Source organism: Tachysurus vachellii, chromosome 1, assembly GCF_030014155.1.
Source record: "Tachysurus vachellii isolate PV-2020 chromosome 1, HZAU_Pvac_v1, whole genome shotgun sequence".
NCBI lineage: Eukaryota > Metazoa > Chordata > Actinopteri > Siluriformes > Bagridae > Tachysurus > Tachysurus vachellii.
Genome location: NC_083460.1, coordinates 39448811 through 39473144, shown reverse-complemented (window position 1 = coordinate 39473144; position 24334 = coordinate 39448811). Strand labels below are relative to the sequence as shown.

The 24334-nt window shown below is 43.1% G+C and overlaps 1 protein-coding gene across 2 annotated transcripts in view; it reads left to right on the top strand.

Moving 5' to 3' along the window:
* LOC132856272 (CSC1-like protein 2) overlaps positions 1–24334 on the top strand; it is a 52997-nt gene that overhangs the window by 11536 nt on the left and 17127 nt on the right. The window contains exons 2-9 of one of the 2 annotated variants that reach the window (XM_060886141.1): positions 4966–5171; positions 6810–6889; positions 15620–15658; positions 18090–18180; positions 20375–20412; positions 21560–21702; positions 23882–23933; positions 24265–24334. The exon at positions 24265–24334 is cut by the window's right edge and continues 39 nt beyond it. In XM_060886141.1, coding sequence (XP_060742124.1) covers positions 5010–5171; positions 6810–6889; positions 15620–15658; positions 18090–18180; positions 20375–20412; positions 21560–21702; positions 23882–23933; positions 24265–24334 — 675 coding nt within the window. In that variant the 5' untranslated portion in view covers positions 4966–5009. The remainder of the gene's footprint in view (positions 1–4965; positions 5172–6809; positions 6890–15619; positions 15659–18089; positions 18181–20374; positions 20413–21559; positions 21703–23881; positions 23934–24264) is intronic. The other variant, XM_060886966.1, reaches the window with a different exon arrangement.

The window sequence follows — 24334 nt, the reverse complement described above, 5'->3', positions numbered from 1 at the left end:
CTCTCTATCTTTTCTCTCTATTTTCCCCTCTCTTCAGTCGCTCTCCTTTTGACGTGCAGTTACAGCAGGATAAAAACGGCTCATCATTTTAAGTAAAACTGGGGCAGTGGGGTGTTTTGAGCAGTAGTGGTTGGAAAAATCCCATCCTGCCCCTGTGGGAATGGCATGTAGCGGCCTGTTAGTTCGCCTTGACTGTCGCCTAGATTAAGAAGTCCACAGCTCTTGTAGAGAAGAAAAAAGACTACAATTTAAAATGTAGCTGATGTTGTAGATTGGGACTGCTTCACAAACCAAATAGAAATTTATCTTATAAATATTTATATTTTTAACGGTGTGTGTGTGTGTGTGTATATATGTATATATATATATATATATATGTGTGTATGTGTATGTGTATATATATATATATATATATATATATATATATATGTATATAAACGTACATACATATATACATACACACACAGTGTGTGTGTGTGTGTGTGTGTGTATATATATATATATATATATATATATACATACACACACACACTATATGTGTGTATGTATATATGTGTGTGTATGTATGTGTGTGTATGTGTGTATATATATTATATATATAAAATGTATGTGTGTGTGTGTGTATAAAATATAGGATATTAAAGATACGAGTTGATTTCTTCTAGAAACCATCTCACTGGTTGTTGGGAAGTGTGGTCGTCAGTGATTTGGTCTTTGGGGACAATGATCATAAGGGATTAGTCTTTGGGATCAATCGTTTTCAGGTATTGGCTTTGAGGAACAAGGGTCATCGGTGGTTGGTGTCTTTAGGAACAATGGTTGTCACTGACTTTGTGATTGTGATTGTTTTTTTAAGGCTGTGGTCATCAGTGACTGTGCCCAAGACCAACAGTGATCAGCATTTGATGGGAAAAATGATGATCAGTGATTGGTCTTTAAGGATCAATGGTTGTAACTGATTAATTTTTGAGAACAGTGGTCATTAATGGTGATTAGCAATTGTTTGTTGGGAACAATTGTGATTTAATAACCATTATTCCAGTGGACCAATCACTAGTGTTTAGTGTCTTCAGGATAAATGGTGTCAATGATGGTTTTTTTAGTGGTCATTAGTTTGATCTATTTGAACAATGGTCATAAGTGACTAGTCTTCAGGTTATGTCACACATTTGTTTGCTGTTCTTCTGTTCGTTTGTTGAGTTCAAGCTTCGCAGTAAAACCGCATCTTTGTCTAACCAGCTTGATCTTTCTCTTGATCTTCTCTTACTCTTTATCATGGTAGTAAAGGTGTGGTTGCACACAGGGAAAGGTGCGTCAGCTCTACAAGAGAGAAACTCGAAATCCTGTGACACCTGAATGCCAGAGGCTATGAATGCCAAGGACGTTAACGCTGTTTCTTGGATATGAGCAAAATGAAAACTAATTCTGACCATTGTTCTATAGAAGATGGATTACACTCAGTTTATGGAGCTACTACAGGCTGTTGCTAGTCGCTCTATACTGTAGTTTACTTTTAAGCAAGCGTAATGCATTTGCCCATTGCAGATCTAAAACACACAATTCAAGCCTGTAGAGACAATTAAACCATGCATAATTCTGTAATTAATTATGTTTGTATTAATCACGGTGCTGAAAGTCAAAAGACAACACTGATTTTTTTATTACTCTAATTATTATTCCCCTCTTGTAACTCGGCTACTGTTCATATTTTGATTTAGAGGACAGGTTTTCCCCCAGATGAAAGAGCCAGACAGTTGAGTCCTCCGAGTCATTTATAAATATGATTCATTGCTCCAGAGAGTGATTCAGCTGCATCTTTCTCTTCCTGTCACCCTGGTAACAGCACCCCCACCCTCATAGCCAGTCCCCCACCTCCAGTTCCGCATCCTCGTCATGAGTCTTTGCCTTGGCAAGGCGAGCGGCAAGCACCGAATCAGTCCCTGGAACTCGGTCGTGTCTTGGTGGGATTATTTTGGGGCTCAGCTGTTGCGTTGTTGGTGCTCTAAGCCTATCGGACGAAGGAGGGAATGGAAACAGAGGCTGGCTGCGTTGTCATTGGGACTGTGGGAGTGTGGAGGCTGGTCTAGCAGAGCCATCTGCTGCAGTGCTACTGCAGCCAACCCTCCTCTCTCTCTCTCTCGCTCTCTCTCTCTCGCTCTCTCTCTGTCTTTACTCTGTCTCTTTTTCTTTGTCCTTCTCAGCCTTTTCTGCAGTCTGAGTAATCATTATTTTATATCTGCCATCATGTCTGGCTTTATTATTATTTTTTTTTGGCTTTTCCTGAATTCCCCTTTACATCATCCTATTCCTTTAAGACTTGCCTTTTCTGTTTCCTTAAGCGCTTTTGAGCTCAAGTCCAGATGGTGTATTCAGAGATCACGATCCCAAAAAGCCAATCACAGGAAACGCAGTTGCAGTTTATTATTTTCTTGTATGTTCATTAGAATCTTTTAATTTATGATATTTAATCTGTATCTGATCCCAGATTAAAAAGCAGAAAGTTTGGACCCGAAATACAAACAAACTTGTATCATAATTCAAACCACTACAATCCTGACCAGGCAGGTATTAAGGATGCTACTGTAAATTGGAATGAATGAAATCAGGATGGTATTAAGTTGTACATTGCCATGTTGAACATTGGTATTACCTCTGAGCTTCATATCTGACCAGGAAGTAAAACCCACTTCCATAGCACAGATGCAGTGTGTAGCTTTCTAGCAAACTTTCTTGGGGTGGGGCGCTGTATTTGTTTATCTTGGAACTAATCTGTCTTAACTGTATATCCAGATAAGGTTGTTCTTTTCAGTTGAGTCTTGCGTATGTGTAACGGTCGGAGGATGTGTAGCGGTCCATGTGTAACGGACGGAGGATGTGTAGCGGCCCATGTGTAGCGGCCGGAGGATGTGTAGCGGCCCACGTGTAACGGACGGAGGATGTGTAGCGGCCCATGTGTAACGGACGGAGGATGTGTAGCGGCCCATGTGTAACGGACGGAGGATGTGTAGCGGCCCATGTGTAACGGACGGAGGATGTGTAGCGGCCCATGTGTAACAGTCGGAGGATGTGTAGCGGCCCATGTGTAGCGGCCCATGTGTAGCGGCCCATGTGTAGCGGCCCATGTGTAACGGACGGAGGATGTGTAGCGGTCCATGTGTAACGGACGGAGGATGTGTAGCGGTCCATGTGTAACGGACGGAGGATGTGTAGCGGCCCATGTGTAGCGGCCGGAGGATGTGTAGCAGCCCATGTGTAACGGACGGAGGATGTGTAGCGGCCCATGTGTAACAGACGGAGGATGTGTAGCGGCCCATGTGTAACGGACGGAGGATGTGTAGCGGCCCATGTGTAACGGACGGAGGATGTGTAGCGGCCCATGTGTAACGGACGGAGGATGTGTAGCGGCCCATGTGTAACAGTCGGAGGATGTGTAGCGGCCCATGTGTAGCGGCCCATGTGTAACGGACGGAGGATGTGTAGCGGCCCATGTGTAACGGACGGAGGATGTGTAACGGACGGAGGATGTGTAGTGGCCCATGTGTAACGGTCGGAGGATGTGTAGCAGCCCATGTGTAACGGTCGGAGGATGTGTAGCGGCCCATGTGTAGCGGATGGAGGATGTGTAGCGGCCCATGTGTAGCGGATGGAGGATGTGTAGCGGCCCATGTGTAGCGGATGGAGGATGTGTAGCGGCCCATGTGTAGCGGATGGAGGATGTGTAGCGGCCCATGTGTAGCGGATGGAGGATGTGTAGCGGACGGAGGATGTGTAGCGGCCCATGTGTAACGGTCGGAGGATGTGTAGCGGATGCAGGATGTGTAGCGGACGGAGGATGTGTAGCGGCCCATGTGTAGCGGACGGAGGATGTGTAACGGACGGAGGATGTGTAACGGCCCATGTGTAGCGGATGGAGGATGTGTAGCGGCCCATGTGTAGCGGATGGAGGATGTGTAGCGGCCCATGTGTAGCGGATGGAGGATGTGTAGCGGCCCATGTGTAGCGGATGGAGGATGTGTAGCGGCCCATGTGTAACGGTCGGAGGATGTGTAGCGGCCCATGTGTAGCGGACGGAGGATGTGTAGCGGCCCATGTGTAGCGGACGGAGGATGTGTAGCGGCCCATGTGTAACGGACGGAGGATGTGTAGCGGCCCATGTGTAACGGACGGAGGATGTGTAGCGGCCCATGTGTAGCGGATGGAGGATGTGTAGCGGCCCATGTGTAGCGGATGGAGGATGTGTAGCGGCCCATGTGTAGCGGATGGAGGATGTGTAGCGGCCCATGTGTAACGGTCGGAGGATGTGTAGCGGCCCATGTGTAGCGGACGGAGGATGTGTAACGGACGGAGGATGTGTAACGGCCCATGTGTAACGGCCACATGCACTGTATAGCATTATTACCATATGTCAACGCCCAAGCTTAAAAAGTGTACAGAAAACTATTAACTGCCAGGAAGCTCCTCCTCTTACTTTGACTAGTAGCGTTGCATGATTGTTTGAGAGAGAACTATTGTACAGGAAAAGAACAAACAGCAATAAAAGTCTACTCAGTTTTTGAGTGACTTTTTCAGGTGTGTTGTTCAACACCATCACTATAGCAACACCATGTTCCATGTTGTTCCATTGCGTCAGATGGAAAAGTCATCCTTAGATAATTGCTCCTTCAGGGAGACTGCGAAATGTTTGCCAGTGCTTTTATTTTTTTTATTTTCGTCCTCCTTTCATCGACGCTAATTGGTCTGTGATGACTGAAGTGACAAAAGTAGGAGATTAGAAATAAGAACACACGCTTTGAGGTGGTTGATAGAGCTCTGATTATTGCTGACTTCACATCAGAAACATTCCATCACTTAAAGCCAAAGCAGTGATTCGATGCTTTTAATGATTTTATATCTTAGTCAGGTTAAATTAATCATGTTTTTCATGTTCTTTAATGTTTTTGAAACTCTCTTGTTTTGTTTTTTTAGCTTCTGCAGCAGGATGAGGAAGTGATCCCTCTCGTCTGCTCGTGATGGTGAGGATATTTGGGGGCCCGGTCTGTGAGGGCCAGACCAACTGCTACAACAACTCCAAAGATTATTGTTACTCGGCCCGGATCCGCAGCACCGTGCTACAGGGCCTGCCGTTCGGAGGAGTGCCTACCGTACTCGCTCTCGACTTCATGTGCTTCCTGGTGAGATTATTGGGGTGTTGTTGTTGGTCATAACAGTATGTTCTTGACTGATTGTAAGGTTTAAAGGGCCACATTTCACTGGATTCAGTTCATATTAAAATTTATGTTCTTAGGTGACTACAGTTTACCAACAACTCATTTTTAGATTTAGCATTTTGACTAATCCACGATTCAATGCTTCAAGCTAAAAACAATAAACAAATCTTAAGCAGAAACTTCTAGAAGCTCATCTGCCCTTTAAAACATGAAACACCTTTTAAGAAAATAGTGGGTTTCTTTGGACAATTAAGGGTTCCTTCCTTCCTAAGGGGATTTTTACACCTGGTCATTTCATGCGTTTTCTGTGATCAGAACCTGGACCTGGGGTTGGTCCGATGGTAAAAAGACCAGGTCTAAATGCCCTCTGAAACGTTTTCGAGACAGATATAAATCCGATGGTTCAAACCCCTTCAGGAGGTGGTCTGGGACGCATTTCAGATGAAACTGGACAGGTGTAAATGAATGTGGTTGTTCAAGCCACATACGTCAGCGCTATACTCCTCCCAAACGGAAGTACGTCACTCGCAGGTGATCTTTCACCCAGGCGTCTCGTCGGGTCTTAAAATGCGCTGCTGCCGCCAGCGAAAATGCAGCAAACAGTAAACGCTGTTTTTTTGTAGCATAACCGTCGTAACCAGTTTTTTCATCTTCTTTTTGATTGCGTTCTGAAAACCGCATACACCAAAGCGTGTTCCATTTCAATTACCCCGGAAATGAGGTCAAATATATTTGCATTTTGGGCGGGAGTAGAAAGATCGGATCGATATCCGATTCGCCGAGACGCGTTTATGTGGCCTGATGTAAATGGAACAGTTTTAACAAATCAGATAGCTATCGGATCAGAGACAACACATGAAGTGACCAGGTGTAAAAAGGCCCTAAAAGACTTGGAAGTCTTTCTAATGATGTAAAACTTTGGTAGGATTCAAACGTAGAATATTATAAAGGTTACCAGAGAAGGACAAGTGAAGAACCGTTAATAATACTGGATAGCACAGACACTACAAAGACCCTGGTTCCATAGGTGGAAATAAAATTGTTGGGGTCTGAGCACCTATATATTTTGGATCTGGGTGTAAAATCAGGAACTGATGCCCCTGTAGCGGGAGCTCGGATTCTCAGCTAGCTAGCGTTATTTATGAACGTCTAATGGAAACAAAGCCTCAGGAGCAATGCATTAACCCACATGCCGCCTTGCTAACCCAATGGATCTTTAGCCTTTATAGAGGGCAGAAAGGTTGTCGGATGTTTCACACGCTAATGAAAGGAGAGCTGTGTAACCTAATAATGTTCTCAGCTGTGAATTGCTTCGTAACGCTGACCCATATTCCTGCTGACGAGTACGCCTTGGACCTGGACCTGGGGTTGGTGTAATTTTCCAGCCAAGGAGTGAAAGTGACTTGGTCAGCATTTGTGTGTGTGTGTGTGTCCCAATACTATAGCACCATGTGACTTGTGATGAAAAGTCAATGTTTATTATTATTATTATCTCATGATTGTTTCCTTATTTGTTTTTCCTCTCTTGATCTATTGATCTGCTACCTTTTTTTATCACTTGTGACTTTTCTGACTTTTATTTTCTCTCTACTCGTTTCTCAGGTCCTCCTCTTCGTCTTCTCTATTTTGAGGAAGCTGGCATGGGATTACGGCAGGCTGGCTCTGGTGACCGATGCAGACAGGTATGCGTGTGTGTGTGTGTCCGTGTCCATGTGTCCGTGTGTCCGTGTCCATTTTTTCCCCCATAAGGAAAAAGGAAGCTGATGTTGGGTTGCTAACTAAACCTTGCTTCTTGTTCTTCTTAAAGGTTTTTTACACCTTCACATAGTCTCACTTTTACTTTGTATAAGAGGTTTGTATAAAATGGTTGTTTGACCTGCTCACATAAATGAACCTAAGAAAGCTTCTATTATTTATTTACACACACACACACACGTGCTGTTGCATGAAAGTATTCATCGTTGGGATGGACATGCTGTCCTTTAATGATTCTTTTCCTGTAACTGCAAGTATAATTTTTTTTTCTACCCCCTTTACTTTTTCCATCTTTTTTTGTTTTCTTCCTTTCCTGAATTGGTGTCATGATTTCCTCAGAAGTTGACAGACCTGAGGAAGGAAATCTCACGTCTTTGTCTGTGTCAGTTGTTCTTTACAGCGTGTTGTTGCAGCCAACCGTATCCGTAGCGCTGACGCTCTGGAGACCAGTAAAACAGGGTGTGCGTTCTTAACGACACACGCGCGTGCACACACACGCTCATTGAAGACAATGAAGTTGCATGTGTGGATTAAGGATGTCGAGAACGCGTTAATCACTTCTGCTCTCGTTCTGCTTCAGAGAGACTGGTTTTTAAGGTACCAGACTGTTGCTATGGTAACGCTTCGAGTCTGTGCACGTCGTCTTGGCCGGGCTGGAGCGAGTAACCTGAACGTTATTGGTAACTTGTGTACTCGACATACATGTAGTTTTCATTCGTCTGTGCTGGAGAGCAGTGGATCCCGGGAATACACCCTGTATAATTGGGCCACTAATTCTCACACACACACACGCAAACACACACACACAGACTCATTCACAGCTACTGTACAGTATGTGTCATCAATTCAAGTATCTAGCGGCATGCTTTTGGAATGTTTGAAGAAAACGGAGAACCCAGAAGGAAATCCATGCGTAGAATGGAAAACATTCCATTCTAGATCCGAATCCACAAACTAAGAACTCTGGAGCTACGAGTCTGGAGTTTCTACCTTCTTGCTCATTTTGGTAGAAACGTCAAGCCTTGGGTCTTAAACCTTTTGTCCTTCCATAGTTCTTTTGAAGCAAAGCTAATCCGCCGTGACGGAAAAAAACCTTGTCACGCCGTGAATCAAAATAGAAATCGTCGTTGTTCGTTGTTCGTCTTCTCCAGCGTGGGTTCAAGCTTTTGTTCAAAACACTACAAGTATGAACCTATTCACCTCCTTCTCTCTTTCATGTGAACAACAAAAGTGCGGATCGCTTTGAAACTTAACACTGGAGCCTCGAGCTTGAATATGGAAGCGCTCTTTACAGGAGAATCGTAAAGCAGAGGAATGAAATTGTTCTACTGTAAATACACACAGGAACATGGTTAGAGAAGGGCAGATGGGCAGCACCGGGCAAGTGATTCGAGGCTGTTTGACGTGCTGTGCGTCTTCTGAATAAAGAACGTGGAACAGAAATGATGCGCTTGCTGTTCGCCAAATTATATTTGATTGGATGATGCTTTGTAGTCTTTAAGTCCATTATTATGTTGGCTTCTATTCTGTTTTCTACGGAAGCGTATCGCATTCACTTGAGGGAAAAAATCTACTCTGTTTTTCTGAATTAACGAGTTAATTATCTCAGAATTATGAGATCATTTTTCATAAAAAAAAAAAAAATAATAAAATAATTGTTCTGTTTTTCTGAATTAATGAGATCCCTCAAAATCCTGTCAGGAGCTCTGTTTTTAGGTGGATTGCATGGAAGTTAATTAATTTATAAATTAATTCAGAAAAACAGAACAATTAAATTTTTTTTTCTTCTGAAAAATGATCTCATAATTCTGAGATAATTAACTCATTAATTCATAAAAACAGAGTGGGAAAAAATGTTTTTCAAAAAAAATTTATCTCATAATTTTGAGATAATTAAGTCGTTAATTCAGAAAAACGGAGTAGATTTTTTTTCCTCAAGTGAATACAATACGCTTCCGTAGTTTTCCTATTTAAGCTTAGACAAAGTTATCAAGAGTAACTCCTCCTAGGGCTTTCGAGCCACATGAACCAAATTCGGATATGTTGTAGACCCTGGTCTGAAGTTTGTTGCTATGACTTTTCTAAGCGATCCGAGTACCGGTACTTCCGGTACCGGGTCTCAAAGTGCCCTTTTTTCCCCATAGACTCCCATTATAAACTTTGGAGGTTTATAACTCGGCAAGCTTCGGAACTATCTACACCAAACTCGGCCAGCTCCTTTAGGGTGATACTCTGAACAAACTTTTAAATTGGTGTACCGACTGGCCTTTCGGTTGTCCCACAGCCCCGCCCCCAAAATATGCAAAATCAAAAAACTTTTTACAACATGGACATGTGACATATCAAAACACTCAGAACAATGAGGGGAACTTCCTCACGTGTATTCTGATGACGTCACGTGAAAATAAAAAATTTGCACAACATGGGCATGTGACATATCAAAACACTCGTCACGTGACGTCATCAGAATACCCGCGACGCAGTTCCCCTTATTGTGCCATCACGTGATGTCACATGAAAACAAAAAACATTAGCACAACATGGACATGTGGCATATTAAAACACTCAGCCCAAGGAGGGGAATTGCGTCAGAGGAGACGTCACATGCTCGTCTCTCATTGCATCCAAATGTTTTGGCACCCTAGCGCTCCACTAGATTTCACAAGTTTCATGTCCACTTGCCTCCAAAAGTAACACTGACCCTTATGTCCACTTGCCTCCAAAAAGCACCGGCCTTTGCGAGTACTTGCCTCGTCAAAGCCAACATCAAAGTTTGTTGCGACGAACTTTATAAATCTAGCTTCATTATGGAACTGTAACAGGGAACGTCTATTCAACTACCAACTATTGTAGAAAGGACATTATTTACATTGACATTATTTCCTGTCCAGTGTCCCCCAAATGAACATGAGGTTCCCTTCTGATTGCGTCTGGTTCCTCTCAAGGTTTCTTCCTCATATCATCTCAGGGAGTTTTTCCTCACCACTGAAATTTAACTTTAAACTTTTTTTCACAAAAAAAAATTCCTACAAAAGCATTACCTGCCCTGATCCTGGTTTTAAAAACAATTCAGTGATTCATCGATTCATTACAACTTCCTGTTCCAGGTTGCATGTTTTTTTTTTTTTGTTGTTAATTTATTATTTATTAAACGTATTAAATTTTTTTTTACGTTCAGATATTAGTCTGTCCTTTTTTTTGTTGTAAAATTGTCATCATAAATAAAAATTTTCACTTGTTGGTCAAGGTTGCAGGTTTTTTTTGTTTGTATGTTTTGTTTGTTTTTTGTTGTTTTTTTGTTTTTAAATTTTAGATATGGAACTAATTTAATTTAATACTTACATGGGCAGGATTCAAAAAAGAGAAAAGGGGGAAAAATAGTTCTTAACATGTCTCTAGATTTGATAATTTATACTATAAGACATTTATACTAAAAAGTATTTGGACAGAGGGGGCACGGTGGCTTAGTGGTTAGCACGTTCGCCTCACACCTCCAGGGTTGGGGGTTCGATTCCCGCCTCCGCCTTGTGTGTGATGAGTTTACATGTTCTCCCCGTGCCTCGGGGGTTTCCTCCGGGTACTCCGGTTTCCTCCCCCGGTCCAAAGACATGCATGGTAGGTTGATTGGCATCTCTGGAAAATTGTCCGTAGTGTGTGAGTGAATGAGTGTGTGTGCCCTGTGATGGGTTGGCACTCCGTCCAGGGTGTATCCTGCCTTGATGCCCGATGATGCCTGAGATAGGCACAGGCTCCCCGTGACCCGAGGTAGTTCAGATAAGCGGTAGAAGATGAGTGAGTGAGTATTTGGACAGCTGACCATCAGTATGAACTGCTGGTGCTTCTGAAGCGTATTTGTAGGATTTGTTGTATTTTACGTTACGTTTATTCTGCTTTTAAAGCCTGCAAATCTAAAGAGAGTTTCATCTAACAAGGCTGCGTGAATGTACAGTGTGGGCTAGAAAGAAATCAGCCCCAGCTTTTCTTCTTCTTCTTCTTCTTCTTCTTCTTCTTCTTCTTCATTCCAAAATCAAGCCATTTATTAACACCAGATAAGATGACACGGCTATATTTCTATATTTCTTGATCGATGTGGATGCTGAAGACCTGCTGACACATTTTCTTCCAGTCAGTTCATGAGCCTTGGTGCAGAACTTGTTTAAGCTGCAGAAATCTCCTCACAGACCTGTTGTGCCTCCTGACTCATTTCTTTGTGCCTTTCACCGCCAGGCCTTGAGGTTTCACTTCTCTTCCCCGTTCCACTGTAACCTTGGTCCTGTGGGCAGGCAGAAAGGAGCTGCAGAAGCTCCAAGCGCACGCTTTCTTGACACTGTTTGGCAGGAGGAGAGAAGTGAATTAAGCCGCCGTTATAAATGCCATCTGTTCTATGAAGCAATCTGCTCCAGCGAGCAGCGCATATTTTCTGCACTCCCAGGATTTCTGTTGTTACTGTGCAGGGTGAATGATTCGAGAACCCACGCGCTCTCCCTCTCTCCCTCTCTCGCTCTCTCGCTTTCTCTATTCTCTTTATTTTCCTGTTTCTCCATTTTGTGCTGTCTCTCTCTTCTTTCTCTCGGTGTCTCTCTCTCTTTTCTTTTTAACTTTGTTTCTCCATTTTGTCTCTCTCTCTCTCTCTCTCCCCTCCTGCTCTTTGCTTTCTCTCTCTCTTTCCTCTTCTCTCTCTCTTGCTCTCTCTCTCTCTCCTCTTCTCTCTGCGCTCTCACTCTCTCTCCGCTCTCTCTCCGCTCTCTCTCCTCTCTTGCTCTCTCTCTCCTCTCTTGCTCTCTCTTCACTTGCTCTCTCTCTTCTTCTCTCTCTCCTCTCTTGCTCTATCTTCACTTGCTCTCTCTTGCTCTCTCTCTCCCCTTCTCTCTTCTCTCCGCTCTCTCTCCTCTCTTGCTCTCTCTTCACTTGCTTGCTCTCTCTCCCTCTCTCGCTCTCACGCTTTCTCTATTCTATTTATTTTCCTGTTTCTCCATTTTGTGCTGTCTCTCTCTTCTTTCTCTCGGTGTCTCTCTCTCTTTTCTTTTTAACTTTGTTTCTCCATTTTGTCTCTCTCTCTCCCCTCCTGCTCTTTGCTCTCTCTCTCTCCTCTTCTCTCTGTGCTCTCTCTCTCTCTCCGCTCTCTCTCCTCTCTTGCTCTCTCTCTCTCTTCTCTCTCTCTCCTCTCTTGCTCTATCTTCACTTGCTCTCTCTCTTGCTCTCTCTCTCCCCTTCTCTCTTCTCTCCGCTCTCTCTCCTCTCTTGCTCTCTCTTCACTTGCTTGCTCTCTCCTCTCTCCTCTCTCTTCTCTCTTTCTTGCTCTCTTTTCACTTGCTTGCTCTCTCTCTGCTCTCTCTTCTCTTCTCTCTCTCTTGCTCACTCTTCACTTGCGCTCTCTCTCTCCCCCTCTCTCTCCCTTTCTCTCTTCTCTCTCCTCTCTCTCGTGTGTGTGTGTGTGGGCTTTCAGCAGATCATTTTGCAGCATGGCTAATGCTCTGCTCTCATCGCTTATTGATAATCCTAAAAATAAGCTCACCAGTCACATAACTTTGCACATGGCTTGTAATCAGATCTTTTTATTTTTGTACGTTTATTTATTTATTTTCTTTAAACAGGCTGTTAGTGGCCTGAAAGACTTGACCTTGTTTAACCTTGATCCTTCATTGATTGCATTTTATTTTTAACGATTTATTTCTGTGTTTAAAAGCAGCAGTTTATATGATCCCTGTGGATTAATCAGTCTATTATGGGCTTCATCATAAAGCCAAATGCAGACCGGAAAGAACAGACTTGTGTTTGAGGGGAAAGACGCTAAGAGTTAAATGTCTGTCTGTGTCTTTCTTTCTATGTCTTTTGTTTCTTTCTGTCTTCTTCTTGCTCCTCCTTTTTTTTCCTCCTCTTCTTCTTCTTCCTCTTCTTCCTCTTCCTCCTCCTCCTCTTCCGGGACTACAAATTTCTGCCCACTACTGTTCATTCACTCATGATATAAACTCTGCCAGCTAGCTAACTAATCTGATCTGCCTCCTGGCCTAACTCGACATGTTTTAAGCTACACAGACAAATTCTAAATCGACAGATTACGAGTCAAAGATTAAGATTTTGCAGTTAACCGTCTCTGAGCCGCTGCATCATCTCTGGCCCTGCGCTCAAATCTGGGATATGTGAAGAAAAAAAAAATCACCATACTGCACTGTATATGTGGCAAAAATAAAGGCTGCTTCTTCTTTGTACTGTATCTTCCTGTACAGGGAACTATGGAAAGATTTATGTTGTGGTTTCCTCACCGTGTGCATTTCTGTTTTTATACCTTTTAATGCTTCCTCCTTTTCTCCCATTTCCTGGTGCATTGGCGTGTGCAGTACAGGACCTTGAATGCCCCAAAAAGGCTGTTTGGATATTGACTATCTGTGCTGTTGAGTGATGCTGCTGGAAATGAGTTTGTCCTGAACTGCAGGGCTTTTGTCTGTTTTAACTGACCAGCAGGAACGTTCTGTTTCCTTATAATAAACCTCCAGGCTGCGAGCCGTATTGTAGTCCTGCTATAATGTGTTGTAATCAACGTACATATTGAAATGGCCTCGACTTGCTAGTTTTAACTCGCCTGTGTTGAAACACACACACTTTAAACGACAGATGAAGTTCTGTATCAGTTATTCTGACATGAGATGTTTTACATGCAGATGTGGCAATCCAGTGAGGTCGTTATTTTTGTTTGAGATGTGCGAGTCATGAGTCGGTTCATAAGCGACTCTGACGAATGCTTATGACAAGAAATCTGAGTCAGTCACTAGTCATATGGTTTGCAAACCGAAACAGGGAGTAGTGAGTCACAAATCGCAAGCATTGCAATAGGAGTCAAGTCACAAGTCCTGATGCTTGGAAGAGTCAATTCACAACTCAGCATTTAGCCCAAGTTGAGTAGCTTTGAGTCTGCAGTTAGAGTCGACCAGTTAAGTCGAACAGTCGTTGCAGTTAAGCTTTGCAGTTAGAGCTGAGCCGTGATTCCTGAACCTTGTAGCCTGAGTTGAGTTGATTTGATTTGGGAGTCATGAGCAGAGTCATGAATTGTAAGCTTCATGTTCAGAGGCTGCTTAGTTACAAAATAGTTTGTATTTACAAAGTCCCTGTGTGTGTCCCTGTCTCTGTCTGTGTGTGTGTCCCTGTCTGTGTGTGTGTGTGTATTGCAGTCGCACACATTTCTTCTGATTTTATTTTGTAGTAACGAAGATGCTTAGTGGAAATACAGTGGAGTAAAAGTGAAAGTTGACATAAAATTAAATAGCGAAGTAAAGTACAGACGTGAAATTTCTACTTAAGTACAGTAACAAAGTATTTGTACTCCATTACATTACAACACTGAGCGAGTCTCCCCTGGAGTTCTTAGTCCAGCCTGACACTTATCAGCCAATCAAAACAAGAGGCTACACAATAGCCAATCAGAAAATAGCACTATCTGGGTAAGATTTAACGCAACAACCAATAAAAAAACACATGGACATCTGGACAGGACATTGTCCTGTCTTCACAACCTGAGAGCTCTGCATCCCTGACAGCGCTGTATGACAGTTACCTTCTTTCCTGTAATCAGATTTTTCACGCAGCGTCCTGGAGAACGAGATGCTTCACCTCGAGCGATCACTGAAATTACACTTCCTCGTGAAAACACACTGATTTCTGTACAAATGATGTACAACATGCTTACAAACGATAAGGGATCATTAGATCAGTGCACACACTTGAGATCATGATTGATGACTGATACACACTGTTTTCTTTAATCTTCTACAAAACCTTTCGAAAAGTTTCCTTTACAGCCTGCAGCTGAACGTCTCTTAACACCAAAAGTATTGGCACCCTTTTAAGGAATTGCAATTTTTTAACTAGGCTACTTTCTGAATGTTGTTTTTGCTGGTAAACGTTAAGTGCGAATCATTTTTAGATAAGTTTTATTCATGCTGAAGGAAATTCGTTGGCCAGAGACTGCGCCATGATTACACAAGAGAAACGAATCCTCAATGAAATATGCAAATTTTTTAAAAGGTGTAAATACGAAGTCGCGTCCGATCTTAAAACTACTTCCTCTTTCAGCACGAAATGGAGAGATGGCTCTTAATTATTTTATTTTTTTATTTTTTTATTTTTTATTTTTTTTTGGCAAGTAGGATAATGGATAGAAAGAAATCCAGCTCCGTGCCGAAAACAACTGATGGACAATCTCAGGCTTTGATCTGAGATTTAATCTGAATTTACAAAAAAAAAAAAAATAAAGAACATTCACAAAGCGCACAATGATTAAAAATAGAAATACTTTGCAAGCGTCCCAGATTCTCTCTGGTTGAAGGGAGAATTTTCAGAGTAGGAAAAGAAATAGCTCTTAAATATTGCACGTTATGAGCGCTATTAAACGTGCGTAGAGGGTTTTAATGCCAGGGTGCCAATACTTTTGGAGCTGATTCTGTCTCCTCCTCGTTCTCTTCTGCAGTCAGGTGTCGAGGTTTCTTTTTGTTTTTTGTGCTTTCTCATGTTTTGGGAATGTGTTAACGTGACTCTTCCTCCTCAGATGTTGTCTCCTTCATCGAGATTTAAAAAGAAACCTTGTGTGTTTTTTTTTATTTTATCCAACACTTTCTTTATTTACTTGTTTATTTATTTATTTGTTTATTTTTTCTTTACCCAAGACAGAAGAAGCGGTTCAACGGAATGGAAGAGCGGGAATAGTACGTCATGTTTGCATGTTCACACTCGTGTGGGTTCTTTTAATCAACCAATATAAAATTCTCCTGGGCTGCTCCTCATCTGCTAACAGGGAACTAACAACGCTTTTCTTCCTTCTGTAGGGTGTGTGTGAGACTGTGTGTGTGTGCGTGCAGGGGTGGTTTGGGTGGGTTGCACTGATGTCTGCTGCACATTCTCCAAGTGTGTGTGTGTGCGCACGTATGTTCGCGTGGCGTACGAGAGTGAAGAGTGTGTTTTGTGTGTGTGACAGTGGAGTGTGTGTGTGTGCACAAGAGTGGAGTGTGTGTGAGCGCACGCGAGAGTGGAGTGTTTGTGTGTGCATGTGCGGGAGTGGAGTGTGTGTGCGCGAGAGTGGAGTGTGTGCACGTGGAGTGCGCATGGAGTGCGTGGAGTGCGTGTGTATGCGAGAGTGGAGTGTGTGTGTGTGAGAGTGGAGTGTGTTTGCTTGTGTGCACCTCCTAAATTGTATCTCTCCTCCTGCCCGTCTGATCTAACTGACTGCAGTACAAGAAAGGAAAAGGGTAACTATGAGCCTGTGCGAAGGTAAACCACTCCCTAAAGTTTTGGCACCCCCTCGTGTTACTTGTATTTCCAGTACCTCAGCATATTAATGTTCTCTACATGTGATTCTTCTCTCCCCGTGAATCCTTAGTTAAAATGGTAGGTCATAGGCGTGACCTCCATAAGCCCCGCCCACCCCACCAGAGTGGTGTATAAGAGTGTGTAGAGTCCATCTATTGTCCTGTCTAGGATCAGCCCAAATGAAATTAGGAGGTTAGGAGAGGTTCTCAGTGACACGGGCTGTCCTCGTGGTTTATTTCAGCAATCTGCTGGTGTAGACAAATATTTTGGGTGACTGATTCGTCCTACGGCTGCAGTTTAAATCAACACTACGGTTATAGGAATGTTTTAACTACGCTCTCAAAAGTGTTCTTCAGTTATTCTGGGAGGGAATGGGGAATGATCTGGAACTAGACAGCAAAGGAACTAGACACCTAAAACCATCTGTTTAGGTTCTTAAATCATTCTACTAAAAATATAAAGTCTTAATTATACTGTGAGCCCTTTGAGTGAGTGTGAGTGAGTGAGTGTGTGAGTGTGAGTGTGTGAGTGTGAGTGTGTGAGTGTGTGAGTGTGTGAGTGTGTGAGTGTGTGAGTGTGAGTGTGTGAGTGTGAGTGTGTGAGTGTGTGAGTGTGTGAGTGTGAGTGTGTGAGTGTGTGAGTGTGAGTGTGTGAGTGTGTGAGTGTGTGAGTGTGTGAGTGAGTGTGTGTGAGTGTGTGTGAGTGTGTGTGTGAGTGTGTGTGTGAGTGTGTGTGTGAGTGTGTGTGTGAGTGTGTGTGTGAGTGTGTGTGTGAGTGTGTGTGTGAGTGTGTGTGTGAGTGTGTGTGTGAGTGTGTGAGTGTGTGAGGGAGTGTGTGTGTGAGGGAGTGTGTGTGTGAGCTTTATGAATTAAGAATGAATGTATGTGTAAATCAGAGCGCCACCGGAGTTCCTAATGTTAAAGGCTGACCACAGGGACGAATCAGTGTATGTGTGTGTATTTGTGTTTCCACTAAACATGCTGCAATCTGCATGAAATGATGACTGGGGAGTCTGGTATGATCTCTGGTATGATCTCTGGTATGATCTCTGGTATGATCTCTGGTATGATCTCCTGTATGATCTCTGGTATGATCTCCTGTATGATCTCCTGTATGATGTATGACGTAGCGCATTAAGTAATCTCTCAGTAGTGAAATAAAAAAGACCAATAAGACTTAAATCTTCTTGAAACGTTACGTAAACTCTAGTCGTATCAGTTTGAGTCTGACAGACGTATCGTCACGTAGACGGTGTAGATACGTGGCCTGGTTATTACCAGCTTAAAATCTCACTCAGTAAAGCAAAAGCTACACAAACTCAGACCAGTGTGGAAATGTCAGGAAATGTTAGTTGTATTTAAGAAATAAATAAAAAAAACACAAACACAAAAAAAAACAGAAATTTGGTGAATTCTGAAATTTTGGCCAAAATAGTTTCATTATTTGTGTTTAGGAGCCCATAAAAGTGACATTTTTCTAATCTTTTGCCTTTCACAAGCAGAGAAAGGCTCTAACAGTCCTAAAAATATCTAAACCCCTGACGTGAAACTTTTCCCGAAGTGGTAAAAAAAAAGTTTTCCCAGGGTCTGAAGGAAACCCGGCATCTACGCTTCAGTTCCTTAATATTTCATTCTTTTCTTACTCAGATGTCTGAGCCACATTTACATGAGCAGAGCTTCAGTGCAGCCTCCTCGGTCTCATTTCAGTGCTCTACAATCTCTTAACATAACCTATGAATTATAAAAATAATAATCATGTGGATCTGTTTCCTTTGCTAATGACTCCTTTTGCTTCTTCCCTTTTCACTTTCTCTCTCTTTTTTCCATTCAGTGTGGCTTCAGCGTTGCATTCAGAAACTCCGGATCGTTACGAACGCCTCACTTCCGTCTCCAGCTCTGTGGATTTTGAACAGCGAGACAATGTAAGGCATCTGTCACTCATTTTTGTTGCCCCGCCCACTAGCTACTGTAGCTGTCTGGTTCTGGGGCTGGGTTCAGACTGGCTTTAAGTCTTGCCTGTTAAATTATGCATGATTAGATAGTGGAGGTTTGGCTGGTGATTTTGTGTGTGTGTGTGTGAGTGTGTGTGAGTGTGTGTGAGTGTGTGTGAGTGTGTGTGAGTGTGTGTGTGAGTGTGTGAGCGCGAGAGTGTGAGCGCGTGAGTGTGTGTAAAATAGAGAGGGAGAGAAAGAGCGAGGCATTCGATTGAAAATCTGAATCGACGCTTTAATTTTCCTGAAACGTTACATCCTCTCCGTGACGGCGTGAAGCGAGACGTCAAACCTTTTCATATCAACGATAACGGATTGATTCTGTAGCAGTTTAATAATCACATCCACTGAAACGTTAGACACAATTTGTTAGATTTGTAAACATCTAGTTTGAATTGTACAGTAAACATAAAGCGTAATGAATCCAGTCGTGCTGCTTGTATCCGGAGTGGACTGTAAGTCACCGTGTCTGTTTTTAGTGCCCGTGTCCTCTGGAGCCTCCTGGTCATGAGCTACAAGAGCAGAAATCTAGATCATCAGCCACAGGGGGCGACATGTTGAGATGCTTTTCTCCTCACCGTAAAGTGTTTATTGCAGCTTCGCTTGAACCTGTCTGGCCGTTCGGTCGTGACGATGAAACCTTAGATAATTGAAACCCTTGACCTCGATCTGTATGACTTTATCTATCCTGTTGCTATGACAATGAGGCAGGAGTACAGGTGTTCCTATTAAAGTGGCAGGTCATTGTACTGTATATCTAATGATGTTATTGTATGCTGCAGGTTTATTGGATAACAGCACGTGTCTGATTAACACAGCAAATCCAAATCACTCTATCAGACGCGGCCATCTTAATTCATTTACACACCTCTCTCTCTCTCTCTCTCTCTCTCTCTCTCTCTCTCTCTCTCTCTCTCTCTCCATCTGTCTCTTTTTCTATTTCTCTCTTTCTCCCTCATTCTTTCCATCTGTCTGTTTCTGACTCTCTCTCTTATCTCTCCCTTTTTGTCTGTCTCTCTTTCCATTCATCTCTCTCCGTTTCTGTTTCTCTCTCTCTTCTTGTCTGTCCATCTTAGTCTATCTTTCTTTGTCAATTTCTCTTATTCTCTCTCTTCATTTTTGTCTCTCTCTTTTAGTCTCTCTCTCTTTGTCTGTCTCTCTTTCTGTCCATCTCTCTCTCTCGCGCTCTCTCTCCCATCCAGACAGACACAGAGAGAGAGCGCGAGAGAGAGAGAGAGAGAGAGAGAGAGAGAGAGGCGGAGAGAGATGGACAGAAAGAAAGACTGATGGAAAGTCAGACAAAAAGGAGGAGATTGAGAGATGGTTGAGTAAGAGAGAGAGAGAAAGAGAGAGAGAGACAGACAGACAGACAATCAATTGTTCAATCACTTGTTCTTTCTCTCTCTCTCTGTCTCTCTCTCTCACTTACTCACTCATCTGTCTGTCTCTCTCTCTCTCTCTCTCTTCCTCCCTCTGCTGTCCATTGATTCCTTCACAGACGACTGATCCCACTCGACACATGCTCTATATAAGTTTATATAACCTCTCGTTTATCTAGGACCCGTCGTCCTTTCTTCTCCTTCAGCACTGTGTATAAACCATGTCGCTGATGATGATGCACTTTTCGCATTGCTGATGAGCCAAGAAAAAGAAAAAATCTCGTGGGTGGAAGCGAAAGAGCTTTCCTCAACGGGGGAAAAAAAAAAAAAGAGTGAAGAAGCACATTCGGTCTTTTACCCGCCAGCTGAAAGTGCTGAGTAATCGTGGCACAGATTGTGCAGGTTCTTGTGGAGAGCACAGTGACGCTTCTCTCCAGAGACTGGCGCAGTTCCAGCTTCATCTAATCCCGTTCCTGCGGTCTCTTCAGGTCACGCAGCCGCGTCAGGGGTTCATTATGACGCTTCGTTCTCACCCTCGTACACTAATAATGAACAATGAATAAATAATCTCAGCTAGACGCTGTACAAGGCTTTAATTTACATCAATGTATGATTCTTGATAAGAAAAGAAAAAACCTGACGTTTCCTGTCGTCGTTTGAATTGTTTTTGTTTGTTTGTTTGTTTGTTTGTTTGTTTGCGCACGTGAACTTTTTGTAACGTACTTTTGTTTCCGCTCTTCCTGCAGGGTTTCTGCTCTTGGCTGACGGCCATCTTTCGAATAAAGTAAGTGCCTCTTTAATTACACGGAGTGTGTTGTGAGCGACCGAGCCAGCAGGACGGCTGCTCGTCTTTTCCTTCAGCCGTCTGTCTTTATTATGCAGCGTTTTAATGCACAGCTCTTTTTTTAAAAGCTTTCGGGGTTTAATTGACTTTCTGCGGTTTTTTAGCAGAAAAATAGATTTCGGAAAGCCATTATCGCAGCCGCAGTTGTTAAGAAATAATTTACTTTGCTAGATAAAAATCAAAGTTTGGCCGTCAGCATTAGTTATTTGTAGGGAAAAAATAAAGCATTTTAAATCATTTCATTAGTCTTTTTTTTGTAATTTGGTAAAATGACAGTAAATTAAATACAGTATAGATTTTTTAATGCAAAATGATTCAGATCATTCATGGTGAACCATTTGTTAACTAAAGTTTGTTAACTAATGGCCATGAGACTTTAACACTGCTCTCACCTCAGCAGTTTGTTTACTGGTGGTTTAATTTTGTTCAGCGTGACTTCATTTGATAATAGAGTTACACAGCAGGAAGAGAATGTACTGGTTACTACAAGAGAGCATATTTAACTCTGTCTGTCCGTGTGTGTGTCTGCCTGTGTGTGTGTGTCTGCCCGTGTGTGTCTGTCTGTCTCTGTGTCTTTGTGTGCATGCGTGTCTGTCTCCGTGTCTTTGTCTGTCTCTGTGTCTGTCTCTTTTTCTGTCCTTCTGTCTGTCTCTATGTCTGTCCCTGTGTCTGTGTGTGCATGTGCGTGTCTGTCTGTCTTTCTGTCCCTTTGTATGTCTTTGTATCTGTCTCGGTGTCTGTGTCTCTGTGTCTGTCCCTGTGTCTGTGTGTGTGCATGTGCGTGTCTGTCTGTCTGTCCCTTTATATGTCTCTGTATCTGTCTCGGTGTCTGTGTCTCTCTGTGTCTGTCCCTGTGTCTGTGTGTGTGCATGTTCATGTCTGTCTGTCCCTTTGTATGTCTTTGTGTCTCTCTGTGTCTGTGTCTGTGTGTGTGTGCATGTGCGTGTCTGTCTGTCCCTTTGTGTGTCTCTGTATCTGTCTCGGTGTCTGTGTCTCTCTGTGTCTGTCTCTTTTTGTCTGTCTGTCTCTGTGCGTGTGTGTGTGTGTGTGTGTGTGTGTGTGTGTGTGTGTGTGTGTGTGTGTGTAGGGATGAGGAGATCCGTGAGAAGTGTGGTGAGGATGCCGTGCACTACCTCTCCTTCCAGCGGCACATCATCGGCCTGCTGGTGGTGGTGGGCGTGCTGTCAGTGGGCATCGTCCTGCCTGTTAACTTCTCCGGAGACCTGCTGGGTGAGTAGAGCATTGCTACAGTAAGAGGAGCCACACATCCTAAAGAGAGAATGGGGTGAAGAACACAAGCAGATCCACTGTGTCAATCTGGCTGTAGAATCCGAAAGCGATAAAATCCAACATGTTGGGAAGTTACTCGGTGTGTGAAGTCGAGCGGAACCGCATGTCCAGTCTGACATATTTGACTGATAGGATTTATTGGTGTCAGTTTTCCCCAGATTAACTCACACAAGAACGTCCTGTTGCGTTTTTGTCTCACAAATCAATAAATGCAGAAAATTAAATCCTATTCTTTAATTAATAAGAAGAATAACTGATGAGTTAGCTTGCCCTAGCTAGGCCTAGCTTCTGAGTCGCTGTGACCCCCCCTCCCCCCATCGTGATTATTTTAGTTCGTACTCACCTGCAGTATTTTGTAAAGATTTCAGTTATATTTATATAAATAATACATGGTATTAATTATTGAACCTGAAAATAATTAAAGGAGGTGGTGGTGGTGGGGGGTTGTTTGGTTTGGGGGGTGTTGCTTAATGTGAAAGATATTTCTATATAAAGGTATTTATATATAGACTGTTCATTTGTCTTGTTTTAATCATCTCTAAGAGCAGATAGGAGCCTAAAGCATAACCTTAAATTTTCCAGAAAATTCTCGGCGACGGGTCTCGATAAAGGTTGACTATATTTAGCAGGATTCTTCTTCCGTTTCAGTGAAAATACCTGCAACTGAACGAGTTTTGGCAGCGGAGTAATCGCGCTGCCTCAGCTGCAAGGCGCTAACTGCTAACGAGCTGGCGTTAGCACTCCCACATGTCCCGTTCATGTCCTCGTTTAATTCCCCTGTCCTCTACTGCAGCTAGCTGTAGATTATCATGTGCCAGAGATTAACCTCTGCAGTAATGGGATTGTACTTGCTGGCGAGTGGGGTAATTGGGAGCGGGGTCGAAGGTGCATCAGGATAGAGAGAGAGGGAGAGAGAGAGAGAGAGAGAGAGAGAGAGATTTCAGAGACGTAGGACAGAGGTGAGCACAGAGAGACGAAGAGACGAAAGATGATACCTTACTATTTTGGGTTCTATTCCTGTTAGTATTATTCTTATGTGTTTGTAAAAGATCAGGCGTACAGCTATGATAGAATATGGTGGGGGGAGGGGTGGTGGTGCTCACGGTACTCGGGTGGGTTTTCCTGAGCTCCTTATTCAAATCATTATGATTCTGTTCAGCTGTGTGTGTTTCACACCTCCGAGGTTGCCAGATTTCCTTCGAGAAATGGCATCTGAGATGAGGGTTTTTCCCGATCATGTCAAGAGCGCCAGCATCAAACACAAATGATCAGCTTTGACAGAAATAAATCTGGGTAGAAAATGGAGACTGAAGAGTCACCTGTGTGCTAGATGGATGGGCGGATGGCTAGATGGATGGTTAGATGGATGGATGGCTGGATGGATGGCTGGATGGATGGATGGCTAGATAAATAGATGGAAGGATGGCTAAATGGATGGATGGATGTTTTGTGTGTGTGTGTGTGTGTGTGGTTTCAATGTTCTCCCCGTGCTGCAGGAGTTTCCTCAGGGTTCTCCAGTTTCCTCTTCCAGTCCTAACACACGTTTCGTATCTTAAACTTTTCAGTATTGTGTGACGGAATGTGATTATTGTGTGATTGTGCCCTCTGATGATTGGCACCTCATCCAGGGTGTCTCCCACCTTCCTGAGTGTCCCAGCGTCTCCTGGGATAGACTCCAGGTTCCCCTCGACTTGTAGAGATTAAATGTACTGTACGGTGTTTGTTGTTGTTGTTTACTCGAAACTGTCAGAGAGTGGATTTGATTCTGAGCCTCATTTCAGCTGATTAACTGTTTAAAGCAAACAAAAATGTGTGTTTCTTTCTCTCTCTCTCTCTCTCTCTCTCTCTCTCTCTCTCTCTTTTCTTCCTGTTTCTACTCTGTCCTCATTTTAGACCTTTTGGTCCCTCATGCCATGTCAGAATTTCCCTCTGCAGAACTCTATTTTTATCATCTCATCTCCTGTTAATCCATTTCATCTCTCATCCTATGTCACAATCCCATTTTATTAAATTTTTTTAAATGTATTTAATTTCATTAAAAAAAAAAAAAAAAAAAAAAGCCTGAATTCGGCTTGGTCTTGTGACCTAACACGACATTTTCTTTGTGGTCTTTCATCAGAAAACAACGCCTACAGCTTTGGCCGCACCACCATCGCAAACCTGAATTCGAGGTACACACACACACACACACACACACACACACACACACACACACACACACACACACACACACACACACACACACACACACACTCACACACTCACTCACACACTCACTCACTCACTCACTCACTCACTCACTCACTCACTCACTCACTCACTCACTCACTCACTCACTCACTCACTCACTCACTCACTCACTCACTCTCACACTCACGCACACACACACACTCTCTCACTCATTAACATCTGACATCCTTTTTGGAATAGTTGGTGTTTAAATATAAATTTACATTGCCATTTTTTTTGTTACATGGTTTTCATTTCTTCTTTTGTCTGCAGGAACAACCTGCTGTGGCTGCACACGTCTTTCGCCTTCCTGTATCTGCTCCTCACCGTCTACAGCATGAGA